The 16,969-nt window shown below is 41.7% G+C and overlaps 1 protein-coding gene across 1 annotated transcript; it reads left to right on the forward strand.

Annotated features, from left to right (window-relative positions):
- The first annotated feature begins 338 nt into the window (after positions 1–338).
- KRT39 (keratin 39) lies at positions 339–8,836 on the forward strand. Its single transcript, XM_003278281.3, has 7 exons — positions 339–899; positions 2,733–2,815; positions 3,476–3,632; positions 4,700–4,861; positions 4,976–5,101; positions 6,756–6,976; positions 8,394–8,836. Exons 1-7 carry the CDS (start codon positions 432–434, stop codon positions 8,650–8,652), a joined length of 1,476 nt encoding a protein of 491 aa, XP_003278329.1. The 5' UTR covers positions 339–431; the 3' UTR covers positions 8,653–8,836.
- The last annotated feature ends 8,133 nt before the right edge of the window (positions 8,837–16,969 follow it).

A 16,969-nucleotide genomic window follows, 5' to 3' on the forward strand; every position in this document is an offset into this window, starting at 1 on the left:
CCTGGTTAAGCTCAGTGCCAAGTGGAGAGGTCAACAAGAATGTAATGAACTTAATATACTCACACCTGCTTAATAATGGATGCTTAGGACAGTTCCTTTTGAAGACATAAGTTGAAGCTCTGGGTCCAATAGACAAGTAGTAGTTATGATGGGTAATAACTTAGTAACAGCCTAAATGCACATTTTTATGAGACAAATAACTCTTCTTAAGCAAGTAAAAAGCAGACTAATAAGATGTTCCTACAGGATTTGATATAAGCCTGAGAAAGGAAAACATCCCACCTGTGTGACACCACATAGAAGAGAGGCTATATAAGCACTTCAAAGAGGAAAACACCAAGAGCCTTGGAATTCAGACTCCGTGGAGGTGGCTTGAGCTTTTCATCCTGGTGACCACAGACCTGGAAACAAACTAAAGCTGGACACATACTATGGATGCCAAGGGCTGTACAACAACCAATTCTCCTTCAACCCCATGTCAAAACTGCTCTAGGATTACAAATGTTAGTACCATCTCTTCTAACAACCGCTGCCATCCTGGTGGCCTTAAAGTCAACAACTGTCAACCAGCTGGCTATATTCTCAGAACTCCCCGGGACCGGGGCTGCCAACCCACTCCTTGCTTTTGTCGCAAGCCCATCTACCTAATGAATAACTTCGACGCCCGTTCCTCTCTGGATGACTGCAGCTGGTATGGTGAAGGCATCAACAGTAATGAGAAGGAGACCATGCAAATCTTGAACGAGCGCCTTGCTAACTACCTGGAAAAGGTGCGAATGCTAGAACGAGAGAATGCTGAACTGGAATCTAAAATCCAGGAAGAGAGTAACAAAGAGCTCCCTGTTCTATGTCCTGATTACCTGTCTTACTACACTACCATTGAGGAGCTCCAGCAGAAGGTAAGATTCCTAGGAACCTGTTTAATCGTGTTGTGAATTGATGGTTTCCAAGCAACAGTTATTTGCTAAACTTTAATATTTTTTGTTCAGTTGATGCTGAAAAATTTTTTGAAGAATAGAAAAATCTCTTGAGTGAAATTGTCATCTTGAGGCAGCATTCAGAGTCTGATAGTATTTCTGGTCAGGCGCAGTGATGCACACCTATAATCCTAACACTTTGGGAGGCTGAGGCGGACAGATCACTTGAGCCCAGGAGTTCTAGACCAGCCTGGGCAACATGATGAAATTCCATCTCTACACACACACAAAAAAAAAATTAGATGAGCATGGTGGCACATGCCTGTGGTCCCAGCTACTTGGGAGGCTGAGGTGGGAGGATCACTTGAGCCCAAGAGGTCGAGGCTGCCATGAGCCAAGATCCTGCCACTGCACTCCAGCCCAGACAAAAGCGAGACCCTGTCTTTAAAAATCAAAAATGAAAAGAAGTCTCATGGTGTTTCCTTTCTCCAGAAATACACTGTATCATTATAACTAGATAACTCAGGACCAAAAGATGTTAACAGCAAGTTGTTGCCATTTTTTAAGTAAAAATAGGGAGACAGAGATCAGAGAAAATAAATTTTGCTTCACTGAGTTCTAAACAATTTAGTTTTTATCCATTTTTCAACCATCACCACCTTTTTCTCCTTTTATGCTTATGTTATCATCTCCACATTGCTTGGTTTGTTTCTACACCAAACCTAAGTTTGTTATGCACAGATGTATTCTGCTACTACACATCTGGATTTATTCAGTTTTATTCATTCAACAAATGTTTACTGAGCAGCAACAACATTGGGCCAAACATTGTTCTAGATTCTGGGAAAATATTGGTGACCTTTAAAAAGTCCCTGCCCTCATGGAGTTGACATTCTAGTGGATCATGGTATTTATATAAATTTAGGATGGATTTTATTTTATTTTATTTTATATTTATTTATTTATTTTTTGAGATGGAGTCTCACTCTGTCACCAGGCTCTAGTGCAATGGCACGATCTCTGCTCACTGCAACCTCCAGCTCCCGGGTTCAAGCGATTCTCCCTCCTCAGCCTCTCAAGTAGCTGAGTCTACAGGCACACGCCACCACACCCAGATAATTTTTGTATTTTTTTTTTTTTTTGAGATGGAGTCTCGCTCTGTTTCCCAGGCTGGAGTGCAGTGGCACGATCTCGGCTCACTGCAAGCTCCGCCTCCTGGGTTCACGCCATTCTCCCACCTCAGCCTCCCGAGTAGCTGGGACTATAGGCGCCCGCCACCACGCCCGGCTAATTTTTTTTATATATATATTTTTAGTAGAAATGGGGTTTCACCGTGTTAGCCAGGATGGTCTTGATCTCCCGACCTTGTGATGCACCCGCTTCAGCCTCCTAAAGTGCTGGGATTACAGGCATGAGCCACCGTGCCTGGCCAATTTTTGTATTTTTTAGTAGAGACAGGGTTTCACCATGTTGGCCAGGATGGTCTTGATCTCTTGACCTCGTGATCCGCCCCCCTCAGCCTCCCAAGTGCTGATATTACAGGGGTGAGCCACTGCGCTCGGCCTGGATTTTATATTTTAACAACAAAAAAATACTTAAAAGTTTCTAGTTAAGTACTTTTTGCTGATCTTTTAGGAAAATGACAGGAAATCTGACTTTCTGAAGTTTTCCAAGCTTTGTGAGCATAGCTATGAAGATTAATAAAAAGTCTACTCAGCCTTCCCCTGTTACTTGACACACACACAAGCCCCTTGGTTCTTAAAGAAGGAAATCTTGGTGTTTGCTTCATTTGTGTGTACAATCTCTTAATTCTAGATCTTGTGTACCAAGGCTGAGAATTCCAGACTGGTCTCGCAAATTGACAACACCAAACTGACTGCAGATGACTTGAGAGCCAAGTAAGCCCACCCAACACCGTCATCAATGACAGAGCTCACCCTGAGTCTGACCGAGATGCCCTCAACAAAATTGTCCCCATGTCTACTAACCCTCTTGCCCCAGATGATGTTGGCACAAGCCCAGAACAGACTTTCAACTTCAATGAATGATTAAGATTAATAACTGCTCACATGTATACAATACCTATAGTTTCTAACTTGTGAACCCATTTGATTACCTACACAATAGTTCAGTAAAATAGGTAGGGCTAATATATTGTTACCCTCTTTAAGGTGAGAAATCTGTGGCTTAGTGAAGCTGTTACTCACCCAAAGGTAAGCATAACTAGTACAAGTCAAAACCGAAACTTGGACCCACGTTTTCTGAGCCCTAATCCAGTGCTTTCTTGACTTACATTGCATTGCCACTAGGGGCAGAGGAAGGACAATAAATTCCCATATCTCAAAGGACAGCAATGTAGATCCCCCTAGCAAACTAATTTGGGAATAATAATTAAGTTATGATCTATATCAAATGGTTTCACCTCCAAAGAGAATAAAACTTCTAATAGAAATACACTAAGTGAGGTGCCCAGAGCAAAATGCAGATGAGAGTTCTGCTTGGCTTGGTTTGCATCATCTCCTTTCAGATGTCTCTCTTTTCCCATCTGGTTTTTAAAGGTATGAAGCTGAGGTGTCTCTACGCCAGCTGGTAGAGGCAGATGCCAATGGCCTCAAGCAGATCCTGAATGTGCTGACCCTGGGCAAGGCCGACCTAGAGGCACAAGTCCAGTCTCTGAAAGAGGAGCTCCTTTGCCTCAAGAACAACCACAAAGAGGTGAGAAAAAGACCGAGAGAGTAATCACAAGCTAAGTCCCTAAAAGTAGCATCAGTTCCTTTGAGTTGCACCTGAAAAAGGGTGTACCCACTTGTATTAGTTCGTTCTCACACTGCTACAAAGAAATACCTGAGAGTAGGTAATTTATAAAGGAAAGAGGTGTAATTGAGCCACAGTTCCACATGGCTGGGGAGGCCTCAGGAAACTTACAATCATGGCTTAAGGGGAAGCAGGCACATATCACTTGGCAGCAGAAGACAGAGAGAGAGACCAAAGGGGGAAGAGCCCTTTATAAAACTATCAGATCTTGTAAGAACTCACTCACTGTCCTGAGAACAGCATGGGGACACCACCCCCATGATCCAATCACCTCCCACTAGTTCCCTCCCTTGACACGTGGGAATTATGGGAATTACAATTCAAGATGAGATTTGGGTGGGGACACAGAGCCAAACCATATCACTGCTATGTACTACTCTGGTTTAGCCCTGAAAATACCTACTGCTACTAGCACTGGTTCAATGTAGTATTTCAAATCCACTGGCTCCAACACAATATCTGGAGCCATAAGAGGAAGAAAGGCCTCCATCATCCCCTCCAGCTTTTCCACAAGAAGGAACCCAATTTTTCTGTCCTTACAGTCTTCCCATGTTTGTAGGCATCCCTACACAGGCTTCTGCCACCTCCCATTGGTACAAGTCAATATTGGTGCAAATCAATATTGGCACAATCCCGTATTTGCACCATAGAGACTATAATCTGTCATGATCAATTCCACCTTTATCCTGTTTCACCCATTATCCCGCCCTGGAAATGATCTAAATTTTTTGGAACTCTGGTCTTGCTACTCATTTTTTTTAATTTTGCACATATTTAAACACACAGTCCTACCTGAAATAGTCTTAAATCATTTTATAGCATCTCAATAACACCTGTAAATCATGTATTCCTTTGTTGTGGGCTATATGTTAGACACAATTGAGTTAATCATAGCAGTTAGAGTGAAACAAGAACACAAGGGGGTCATCTGTTCACGAAGTGACTTCACATTCTTTTTCTTTCCTTAGGAAATCAATTCTTTACAGTGTCAGCTTGGGGAGAGACTTGACATTGAAGTGACTGCTGCTCCTTCTGTTGACCTAAACCAGGTTCTACAAGAAATGAGATGTCAATATGAGTCCATCATGGAGACAAACCGCAAAGATGTGGAACAATGGTTCAACACGCAGGTGGGGGAAATAGAAAAGTCAAAAACAATAAGCTGATGCTGCATTTCTAGGGCCCTTTAATCAAAGTCATGTTTTCCTCCCATAATATTCTCAGTCTCTGGTTGTGTGTTTCAGATAGAGGAACTGAATCAACAAGTGGTGACCAGCTCTCAACAGCAGCAATGCTGCCAAAAGGAGATCATAGAATTGAGACGCACTGTGAACACTCTGGAGGTTGAACTGCAGGCCCAGCATCGAATGGTACTGAGCAAGCTGACCAAGCCTAGCTCAGCAAAGATGGCAACAGTCCCTTACACCTGTGTGTTGCAGTATTTCCCAAACTGTGTCTCTCAGAACAATAGTTCCTCATTTGTTAAAGGGTCTATGGCTGAAAAAGAACTCTGTGGCCAAATAAGTCTGGGAAATGCTGGACTAAACCAAGGTTAAACAGGGTGCCTTCCTGTGAGCCATTAATAAGCTAATATATACCATGAATCTCCAAGAAGGGGATATATGGTATTCAGCATTCCAAAACTTATTTGACTGTGGATGCTCCCCTTTTTTTTTTTAGAACATCTCGTGTATTAATGATTCATGAAGTACACTTTGGGAAACACTGGGAGAGCATTTTATTATATGCAAAGCATTTTTTACAAGCTATCACGTGAGATTTATAAAGTAATCCTAGGAGGGGGTTGGCATAATTACAGATGAGGCTCCAAGAGCTAAAGTGATTTTCCCAAGCAAATCCAAGGTGAGTTTCAGCCCACCTATTTCATAAATAGAGACACTGAGATCCTGAGACATTAAGAAACTTGTCCAAAGTCACAAAAGAAATAAGAGTCTGAGTCAGAGTTTGGATTCCAAAGCCAGTACCATTCTGTCTCATGATAATGCCTCTCTGAAGTAGAGAATTGCTTACATGCTCTGATGTGAAGGGTTTTAGGAAGACCTTGCCCCACACTGGTTTTGTCACCAGCTAGTCATGTGACCTTGGACGACATATTGAACCACTTGAACCTCAGTTTTCTCATCTATAAAAATTGGGATAATCATGCAAATAATAGGCTATTAAAACCTAAAATCCCATCATTATCCACAGACTTACAGAATGATAGAGCAGGAATGAAATTTACTCATCAGTTTCAACTTTCATATTTTACATATAAAGGAATTGATCTGGTGGATAAATTGTATATGGTTAAACATTGCTGTCTTCCTTTTTTAAGATACAAACACTCACTGAATGAAGTGCCATGGTAATGCTTTTTTTTTTTCTTTTTGAGATGGAGTCTCGCTCTGTCGCCCAGACTGGAGAGCAGTGGCACGATCTCGGGTCACTACAACCTCCACCTCCCGGGTTCAAGCAATTCTCTGCCTCAGCCTCCCGAGTAGCTGGGATTACAGGCACCCACCACCACATCCAGCTAATTTTTTGTATTTTTAGTAGAGACAGCGTTTCGCCATCTTGGCCAGGCTGGTCTTGAACTCCTGACCTTGTGATCCACCCACCTTGGCCTCCCAAAGTGCTGAGATTATAGGCATAAGCCACTGTGCCCAGCCAGTAATGCATTTTTAATGCCTGGGTGTGCAATAAGTTATTTTTTTCCTCTCCTAAGTAGGAAAGTGTGGTTCAAGATTATTGGGTGGTCAAGAAAGAGAAAGTGAAATACATACTTACAGAGAAGCAAAAAAGAGAAAGAGAGAAAGAGGGAAGAGACAAAGGAAAGCAGATTTTAGCATAATTGATCATTTGGGTTTTGGATTTAATTTGATTAGGAAACAATAAATAAAGTGCTTGGAGATCTATCAGTAGTGTCACAAAGAAACCATTTTTTTAAAATGATACAGGTCACACGTGACCTGGGCTTAAAGGAGTCATCATTATAAATCCTACTATCCTTCTCCATGGTAGAGAGATTCCCAAGAGTGCATCCTAACGGAGACAGAGGCTCGCTACACAGCCTTGCTGACCCAGATCCAGAGTCTGATCGATAACCTGGAGGCTCAGCTGGCAGAGATCCGGTGTGCCCTGGAAAGACAGAACCAAGAATACGAGATCCTGCTGGACATCAAGTCCCGGCTGGAGTGTGAGATTACCACATACCGCAGCCTTCTGGAGAGCCTGGATGGCAAGTACGTAAAATAACAACAACTTCTATGACAAAGAAGTGCAAATGAACGCATATATGTACTGCCACTGGCAATAGAGGTGAAGTGCTTTGTTTGACCTTCTTGCCAGTGACGGGGAGCTTGGACAGAGGCATCCACACACCCTCTCAAGTTGTGCCATGAGGAAGACTTGCAATTGTAACCTCATCCAAATTTGAGGAGTTGGCTAACCTGAGCTGTTCTAAAGAGCCCATGGGCCAGGTTAATTTCTTATAGGTTGCTTACCTTCTTAAAGTTTTAAAAATTACTAGAGAAAAAATGATTTCCCCATAGATGAATATTCCTGGTCACCATTACAGATATTTCCCCCACTGAGATGAACGTCTGATTTTCATGAGCTTGTACAAAACCACCCAGGCTCCTTTGGAGGAACATTCTGCTCAGGCTGAAACCCCTAACCCTATCTAGCCACTAGTCCTTGAGGCCAACAGAAGCATGTACACATGTATGTTTTAGCAACTTTTTTAAAAAATAAAAGTTATAATTTTTGTAAGCAATAACAAGCTAACCAACCCATAAGTAAACGTATCCAGAGGATGAGTTCTTTGAAGTAACTCAGTCCAAACTAAAACCCCAGAGACTTAGTTACAATTGCAAAGGAGACTTACTTCCCAAAAATAATCAGTGAACTCTTCACAGCATTCTTTTAATTGGCATGACCACATTATATAAGCACAATGGTCATCAATGCTGTCACCTTTAAGAGCCGTGATCATATACCAAAATACCTCGAATCATCAAAGAAAGATTATGTTTATAGAAAGTGTTTACTATGTACTGCTTTTTACTTCAGTTCTCTAAAAACTTTGCATAGACAGCCAGAAGGCACTTTGAAGCTTCCTGATGACACAGTGAGGACTCTTTCATAGCTGGGGTTCAGGCCACCACTATTAGTATGACTAACTCCTCAGTGAGAAAAATATCTGGTTAATTTCCATTCCTTGGATAATAATGCCCTCAACTTGTTCCTTATCACTGTTGCTCCTATGGGTTTAGTTTCCATTATATCCATTCTGCAGATGAAAAACTAAAGCTTGAGAGCGTTAAATGACTTAGCTGAGGTCACCAGCTGGTAAAGGACAGAGCCGGTCTCTGCCCCAGTCTTTTGACTGCTAGTGCAGTATTCTTTCCACAATGTGATGGTATTGACTAATGGAAACTTACATAATCGAATACTTCTAAACCTAGGATGCTGATTTCCAATGGATTTGATCTGATTCTTTTTCTTCCACTAACTACAGTACGAAATGAATGAATAAGCATTTGGAAGTATGTACTTGTCTTGAGCAACAAGTGTTTAAAAATTTAGCCACGACCATTTTTCTCCATGACCATCATCGCCTTCCCTCAATCACAGCTAAAATTCTGTTTTTTTCCTTAGGCGTCCCTGTTACCCGTGTGCCACCAAATGTGAGCCTTCCCCTTGGACATCTTGTAAGTCCGGAGCCATGGAAAGCACGGCCCCAGCTTGCACATCCTCAGCCCACTGTGGCTTAAAGGAGCACTGCAATGCCTGTGGACCCCTGTCCCGGATACTGGTTAAAATTTGCACCATCACCAAGGAGATTAAGGATGGGAAAGTCATTTCGTCTTACGAGCATGTGCAGCCTTGTTTCATCATCAGACCTGCCAAAGTCTAACATCCCAAGGCGATGAAAATGACCCACATTTATGAAACAGAGGCCAATACATGCTCCTGCCAGAGAGGTTTAAGAAAACTCCCCAGTCCCTTAAGGTACTTAGTTTCTTACTACTACAGCGGGTCCCCATTGCTAGGTAGAATATCTTTTACTCTGCTCCTTCCCTAACTCACCACTGCTAACATGATAATAAATTACGTTTCTCTGGAAGGACATTTTGCATTTATCTGAGGGATGGGAACTGATTTATAAGCACCCAGGAAGATGGCCTGCATTGCTTGACTATACAGGTGACTGATGGGCAGGTCTCTCTCTTGTTTACTCAGGCCTTGTTTACTGACATTCCTCCTTAGAGCCAGTCAGACAAGTTTAGGGTTGTTTTTGGCCACTGGCACCTGAAGGTGAAAAGCTACAACCTTCCCTTCTAAATTTCTTTGGACACAGAAAGAAACATACATGGGAACAGTATAAATAGGGGAAAAGATCTTTAATATTTAATTCCCTTGTGTAGATAGTCACGAGTATGGATCCTATTAAACTCTGCTGTCTTAATTATGATTTATCTATACTAACATACTTTACCTTTCCAAAGATATTTTTTTAAATGTCCATGGTCTCCAAAACTTTGTGACCTATTAGGCTCTCCAAATATTTTATTTGAGAATCAGATAAGTTGTGGGGAGTGAATCTAGAACACTTTGAAGAAATAGCATGGGTCTTTTCATTAAATGTTTGCTATTTCTCTTTCTGTTCTTTAGGGAATGGGAGTTTGTTCTGATTGTTTGACAAGGAACATTTAGCTGGAACTCTCAAGAAATAACCCTTCTTCCCCTCCCTGTGAAGAGTGACAAAAAAATATATAGCTTAGATTCCTGCTTCAATCTATCCATCAGAATAAATGGACATAATATCCACACATTTTGCAGAAAAGCAATAGTGAATAATTGCTGCTTGTAAGTGCAAGGCAATCCCAATGTGAGAAGGCATCATTTATATACCAGCCATCATCACAGCTTCTTACAGGATAGTCTCAGAATATGTAAGTCATTCCCGACAATAATCATTGGACATGCCAGAGGTTTTAAGAAATAATTCAAAATCAAACACAGACGGGAAGTCAAAAGGCCTGAAGTCCTACACCTGCATTTCCCAGCTGTGACCTTGGGGAAAACATTTAGACTTCATCAAATTTAATTTCTGTGTTTGTTAAATGAGGATCATGCCTACTTCACAGGGTTGTTGTGAAGATCAAATGAAATTGATTATGTGACACTGCTTTGAATGCTGAAAAGCACCACCCAACGTAATTTTTATGTAAGTTTTGGTTTTAGCTACAGCTCTAGACCTATTTTTGTAATTATCTCATTTTAAAATTCTTTCTTCACGAATTTAGTTATCCAGTCATGATTTTGGAGTTTTAATAGTGTTTAACTTTTGGGAGAAAAAAAAAAACATGATTTCCTGTGATCAGGCCCACAATTCTACTCAATAAAGCATTTTTCAATTCTTAGGGTATGTATCACATATCAATGAGTCAATGTCTGATGCCCACATCAAAGACACATGCATTGTGTAACTTACAGCTCGATGATTTACTTCCTCCAGACAAGTAGCAACTTACACTAGGCAAATGGAATGCAGAACTCCCAGAATGACCTCTTTTTAATCAATAATTTCTCTCTCATCTGAGTGGGCAGAGTACCTCCAGTCAGTAGTTAACTGCGTACTATCTCAGGCTGCAGGATGAAAATGTGGAAAGAGCATGGAACTGGGATTCAGAAACCTTGGGACAGAGTCTCAATCCAGCCTGTGCATGTATGACCTCGAGTAAATAGGATATAACAATATAAGCCCTGCCTACCACACGGCTGCAAGGATAAAATGGAATAATGATGGTGAAAGGGTCTTGTAAACTGTAAGGTGCTTGGCAGAAGGGCATTCCTATTCCCTATATTGAAAACTAGACACATGTCGTTTCCATCAACACCTTCTTCCTTTCTTTCTGGTTCAGTGCTGGGCCCAGGTGGACCTTGATATATATCATCCACACTAAAATCTGCTCCGAGCTACAAAATTAGGTTGAGGAATCTCGCTGGACTCAAGCTAAGATTGAGCTGATGCAGCAGTGCCATTTTCAGTTTATCCTAGAAGTAGGATGCCTTCCTCCTATGGAGAGCAAAATATCCCCTATGCCACTCATGGTTTTAAAACATACATGATTATAAGCTGCACAGTAAAGAGGGGAGTTAGCCACTTGAAGGCTTGCAGTTTTTTTTTCTTTAAGTGTCTTCTTCGTATAAGAGAATGTAAAACCATTTGCTGGTTGTATGCATGTGGTAAAACCTTTTAAAGGCAATAAGAAGTCTGGATTTTTACTAGGAGGCTAAATAAGTATCCTACACAGCCACAGGAGGAAATTTAAGGTTTTATGACAGTTCAGCATAAGTCAGCAGCTGGAGCAGAAAAGGGGCTCGTGGGGAGGGAAAGTGTAATTTTAGCACAGTTCGAAAGACAACCATGAATCAGGAAACACAGCATGTTGTCCAGAGCCTGAGGTCAAATCCTATATCTCTGCTTCTCACTCTGAGGGTCCATAATTATATTTCTTAAAAAGGGAGATATTTTAGATATATTTTTTCTAGATTTTTTTCCTTTCTTCTTGTTGACTTCACTTCATGTCATAGCTAGTTTAAACTCTTCCAAATACAGAGGTAAGTAACCACGCTTCCCCCTTTCTCCTTGCCTCTCACCCCTTAACTGTCCCCCGTCACCTGTCCCCAGCACACAGCCCACACCCTCTGCATCCTTACTTCCCAGAGCCAATTCCAGCAATTGCTGCTCAGAAGAGACTACCCAGAAACTTTTCCTCCAGAGTTCAGTTAGTGGTAACCCCTTACCTGACTTCCCACCAAAATTTCTCCAGTGTGACCCAGAAGCCACCTGCAATCACAGTAATAGGGGAGTCTGTATCATTCAGATTCCTGGGCCTTACCCCAGACATCCTACATCTGCATCTCCAGGTGTGGGACCTGCGAATCCAAATTTTAACAAAAGTCTCAGCTGAAGTGTGTGCACTGAATTAAAAGCCACTGCTTTATCACTGACAGGGGGCTTTTGGCTTAAAGATCTGAATGACTTGATGACTTATTTGAGGCTTTTAGATTCGGGCATAGCTTGACGGACAACCACACATGCAAGATTCCCCCACTTCATGTCTATTCGCCTGTTTATAAAATGGAGTTAATCAATAATGACCAATAACTTAATAAATACCATCAACTCATTTAATCCTCAAAACCCCACCATGAAGTAGATACTATTAATAGCCCCATTTCACAGATGAGGAAACTGCTGGGCAGAAAATTTAACTGAGTCATCCATGCCTCACAATAATGGGAGTGAATTATCAGTACTTTTATTTCCTTAGAAAGGTCAAATAGCACCTGATACAAGAATAGAAATAATCTGTAGTAGCAACAGCTTGCTTTTCAACTCTTCAAAGCACTCTTCTCCAGCTTGCTCATCACAGCTTCCAGTGAGAATCATCCAAGGAGTCTTTACCCCTCATCCAGAAATGCACAGAATATGTGGATTTTTGAATGGGGAAGGTATTGGATGGCAGCTAATAGCCTTTTTAATGTCATAGATGGAGAATCTGGGGCACAGAGAGAATGGTACGTGTTCTCAGTGGTCAACAAGAGGACCAGTGCTCTTTTCTTCTGCTCCTCACTCTCCTTGTTCCCTGTCTTCTGCTCCTCACTCTCTTCATTCCCAGGCACATCTGTAGTGGACAGGTGTGGACTGAGGCCTAATGCAAAGAACACTGGACCCCAAGACAGTGACCTCAGGCTCTAACTCTCAGACATACCATTTGGCTTATCTGTGCTTAGACTCTGGGCACTCACCATGGACCCTTCAAAGCTTATATCCTTAGTTTCTCTTACAAGCTCTGACATTACTTATCATGTCTAGCTTTCTACCTCTGTAAATAAGAACTGATACCAAAAAAACTCTTCCAACCTGCCCCCACCCCACCTTGCCAGTGTCTTTTAAAGGCAAGTGGATGGTATCAGTGATACTTTCATGTTCTTTAGAAGATAATGACTCTATGTTGTTATTAATTCCCGTAATTTCCATTTTTCAAACAGTGAAGAAAAGTATCTTACTCTAGACAGAAACAGACCCTTACCTGAGTAAGTTTATCCTATTTCTGTCCATTTTGATTTAAAATTAAAGTTTTTATAATGAAAACACATTTTAAAAGCAAACATCCACTTTAAATGAGAGAAGGGGGGAAAACATTAAAATTCAAGAGAAAAGGAAAGGGTCCCCAAAGAGAAGAGAATAGGTCCATATTAGGTTAGGAAGAATTTCTAGGCTGAGGCAATCAGCATCCATGACACAGCCTTGGGTTAGTCTCAGGGCAAGCAAACCTTAAACACATTGTTTCAACACTGTGATCAAATGTCTTTTATAGGAAATGAATCCTCTGGGTATTGGGCTGGCTAGAAATATCTGATCAGTGTGTTCATGAATGATTCACAAGCTTCATGGGAACCACCCACGCACCCAGTTCAAATAGGAACAACCCTGTCTGGCAACATTGAAAGGTTTGCTGTAATTATCCTTTCAGGTTAAACATCATATTTGGAGAGCTTTCCTAGGTGATGCTTTTAAGCCACAGGCTACCACTTACATGCACATGGGAAAAATATGTATATCAATGTTTCTAAACATCTTAAGAAGGCATCGCAATAGCAAAATTTCTGAATATGTTTTCTTGATCCTCTCTCTTTCTTTGTCTCTCTCTCTCTCCCCCCGCCCCACCCCGCTCTTTCCTTCTCTCTCTCTGGAACAACCCAATAGTCAAGGTGGACATACTAGTCGTACCTGGAGAAAACATCTCAGACAGTAAGTTCTCTCACTCTTTTCAGGAGGAGAGCAAGTTTGGGACTCCCTTCTCTTTTTCCTTCTCCAAAAACAAAAAACCAGAAACAAAAATAATCAAAAAGGCCTTTCTTCTAATCCAGGAGCAAAAATTTCCGATATTACAGCTCGTTATGGAGGGCCACTGGGCCAGCCAGTGCTCGAGAGTTACCTGGAAAGGGTCGTATCCACCCATTTGGTATCTGTGGCCCTTAAAGAAACTGCCTAACTCTACTGACCCAGAAGACCTAGAGAGAGACCACACTTTGGGCTGAACATCTCTAAACCTGGGTAGTTGGTCATAAAGAACTACCCATCAACTGTATGTAAGAGTAAAAAGGCCTTCTCTGCACTTCTGTGGAGGATAAATGTCTGTCAGCTCATTTTCTGTTGACTGGAAAAAAATAACTGTGTGCTCTTCCTTCACTGCCACTTTCTAAGAAACACCCCCATCCCCACTCCCAGCATAGACTCTAGTTGCAGGGAGAAGTCTCACAGTGGAAGGTAAATAAAATTACTACCCATGTAAGAGGACTCTGTAAGTTCAGCGGGGAAAGGAGACTAGGATGAAAACTCAGAACAAGCACCCCTTTAAAGGTATTAGAAAAACCTAGAAAAGAACTTTGGCCACCTTTGTTTAAAAAGCAGAATCATGTACTGATTAATAATACATACTTGAATCTAGACCAGCTGGGTCTCTGATTCCCAGCCCTGCCACATACCATGAGATCTTGGACAAGTTACTTAACCTCTCTATTTCCTCATCTTTAAAATGGGGGCTATTAATAGCATCTACTTCATAGGGCTGAGATGACATCATTAATTAATGCATGCAAAGCTCCTAGAGTATGCCTGGCACCCAGTAACCTTGTTAGTAGGATTGCATTATACTGCTTCGAGAAGCTCACTTCAGTTGGCAAAACAATCACATGAGAGCTCATGAATTATTTCACTTGAGCCAAATGACAATGGCGTAGTCATGCAAAGCCATTCCGATAACTAATGAAAGTGCTATACTAAGGATAGAACCTTTCTTTTTAAAAGAAAGCTGAGTCACACCTGACCCAAAGTAAAAACCACATACAGGTCCAACTCTTCTGTTTTCCAGCATGTTAGGGAGCTCAGTTGTAAAGGACCTCTCCATCAGGTATCAACCTTCACAAGCTTTGCAGCCAGTAGGAAGAAGATAGCCCCGGAGGAGAAGGGAGAACAGTTTGAAGTCATCCCTGTAACAGGATCACTTTTATGGACAACTGAAATGACAGGGCAATTCAGAGAGGACTGATGGCCCTTCTCCTAGTACAATATCTGTTACCCTTGTCTCTTGTGGCCCCGATGTTTCCTGGAGTCAGATTATGGTGTAAATGGAGAAAACATCTGGAAGGCTTCTCCACTGCCAACACATAATAAAAGTAATCACAGATGCACAGAAGCCACAGTGTCTCCTAGGGCCAAAAAGTAGAAAGAGAAACGCTTCTTTCATTCAATTAAAAACTGATTAAATATTATGCCTCTAGACATTGTGCTATATGCTTTACATGAATTATCTCACTCAATTCTCACAATGGCCCTACCATACTATGGTTATTACCACATTACTAACAAGTGAGCTAAGGCTTACAGAAGTTAAGTAATTTGCTCAGTGTCACAGCTAGTAAATGTTAAAGTCAAAATCTAAACAAACTCAAATCCTCTATTCCAAATGCCCAGTCAAATAATTACTCAAGTTTGACAATGTCATACATGTAGCCTAATGAAAGCTATAAAGAATTAAGGAAATAATGCTTGTCTTGGAGGTCTAAAGAAGGTGAGCCATATCCCTGGTGGTTCAAGTGGTTAAGAAAATGTTTTAAAAAGAGAAAGTGAGCCCTAAAAACACAACTCAACAGTGTTCAGCCCAATCCAGGAAGGAGCAACACTGAACTCATGAACACCATCTAAGCATGTGTGGACTTGAGGCAGTTCTTCAACCTCATTCCTCAAGACCCCACATCCCTCTTCTAGTTCCATTTTTGACGAAAGCCTTCATATTACAATTTGGTTTCTCTAATTCTTAGGTACGACAAAGAAGGTGCATTGATTTGCAGTTGGGAACTCTGTGGTTGCAAAATGGATCATCTCTCAATGTTAAATTAATAAGTTTGCATTCTGTCTCTTTCATCTGGCACTTAAAAGTCAGGTTACTCTGAGTCAGCTCCTGAGAATCCCTTTGGTTCTGGTCCACTAATAACCCACCAGCCTAAGAACAGACATAGACCACTGTGACTTCACAAAAAAGTATCACCTTGTGAAGTTCTGCTTTAGAGACCAGATGACCTAACTCAACAGCATCTTCATCTCTTCTCATTCTAACCACAACAATTAGGTTATTGGATTTGTGTGAAGTTTATTGCTAGAAGATTGGCACAGTATAGCCCTGCTCTACTAGATATAAAGCCAAGAGGTCTTGAATGGAGAAGCACCAGGAAAGTGTAGGTCTCATTTCTAACTCAGTTCATATTCATGGCGAGCATAGGCTCAAAACAATGAATGCCAGATATTCATGTTTCCAACAATGTGTGGCTTCATCAGCAATTGTGGGCTGCCAAAGCTGCACGGGACTTCCTGGTTTTGACCCATCCCAAGAGTAACAGGACACAAGGCTGATAGGATGAAATATCCAAAGTCCAACCCCAGGATTCCATTTTTTTTTTTTTTTTTTGAGACGGAGTTTTGCTCGTGTTGCCCAGGCTGGAGTGCAATGGCACGATCTCGGCTCACCGCAACCTCCACCTCCTGGGTTCAAGTGATTCTCCTGCCTCGGCCTCCCAAGTAGCTAGAATTACAGGCATGCATCACCATGCCAAGACAATTTTTGTATTTTTTTTTTTAGTAGAGACAGAGTTTCTCCACGTTGGTCAGGCTGGTCTCAAACTCCTGACCTCAGGTGATCTACCTGCCTCAGCCTCCCAAAGTGCTGGGATTACAGGTGTGAGCAACCACACCCGCCGCCCCCCCCCCCCACTCCCACAGGGTCCCTTTTAAGAAAGGCTACAAATTATAATTAGGGGGATGGTAATCAGAAATGAAATCAAAAGGGTTGGGTTCAGAGAAAAACAGAAGATGCTATATTGGTGTATTCAGGAGAGGCACTGGAAGAAATAGACAAAATAAGAAAGAGGAGGGAGCAAAATGGATATGTTTTTGTGGCTGCAGAGTAAGAAGAACCAAGAGGTCATTTGGAGCTCACTTACATGGAACAGAATGTACAGCGGGACTAAGATTGCAGGGACCATGTCCAGCGTCCCAGTTACAGCACCGTCTCTTTGTAGTAATGACACAAAGACTATGTAGTAAATAATAATTAGGGATGAAAGACGAGCTGTGGACAAAGGGTGAGATCAGGAGGGAA

Source organism: Nomascus leucogenys, unplaced genomic scaffold, assembly GCF_006542625.1.
Source record: "Nomascus leucogenys isolate Asia unplaced genomic scaffold, Asia_NLE_v1 Super-Scaffold_285, whole genome shotgun sequence".
In the NCBI taxonomy this organism is placed as follows: Eukaryota; Metazoa; Chordata; class Mammalia; order Primates; family Hylobatidae; genus Nomascus; species Nomascus leucogenys.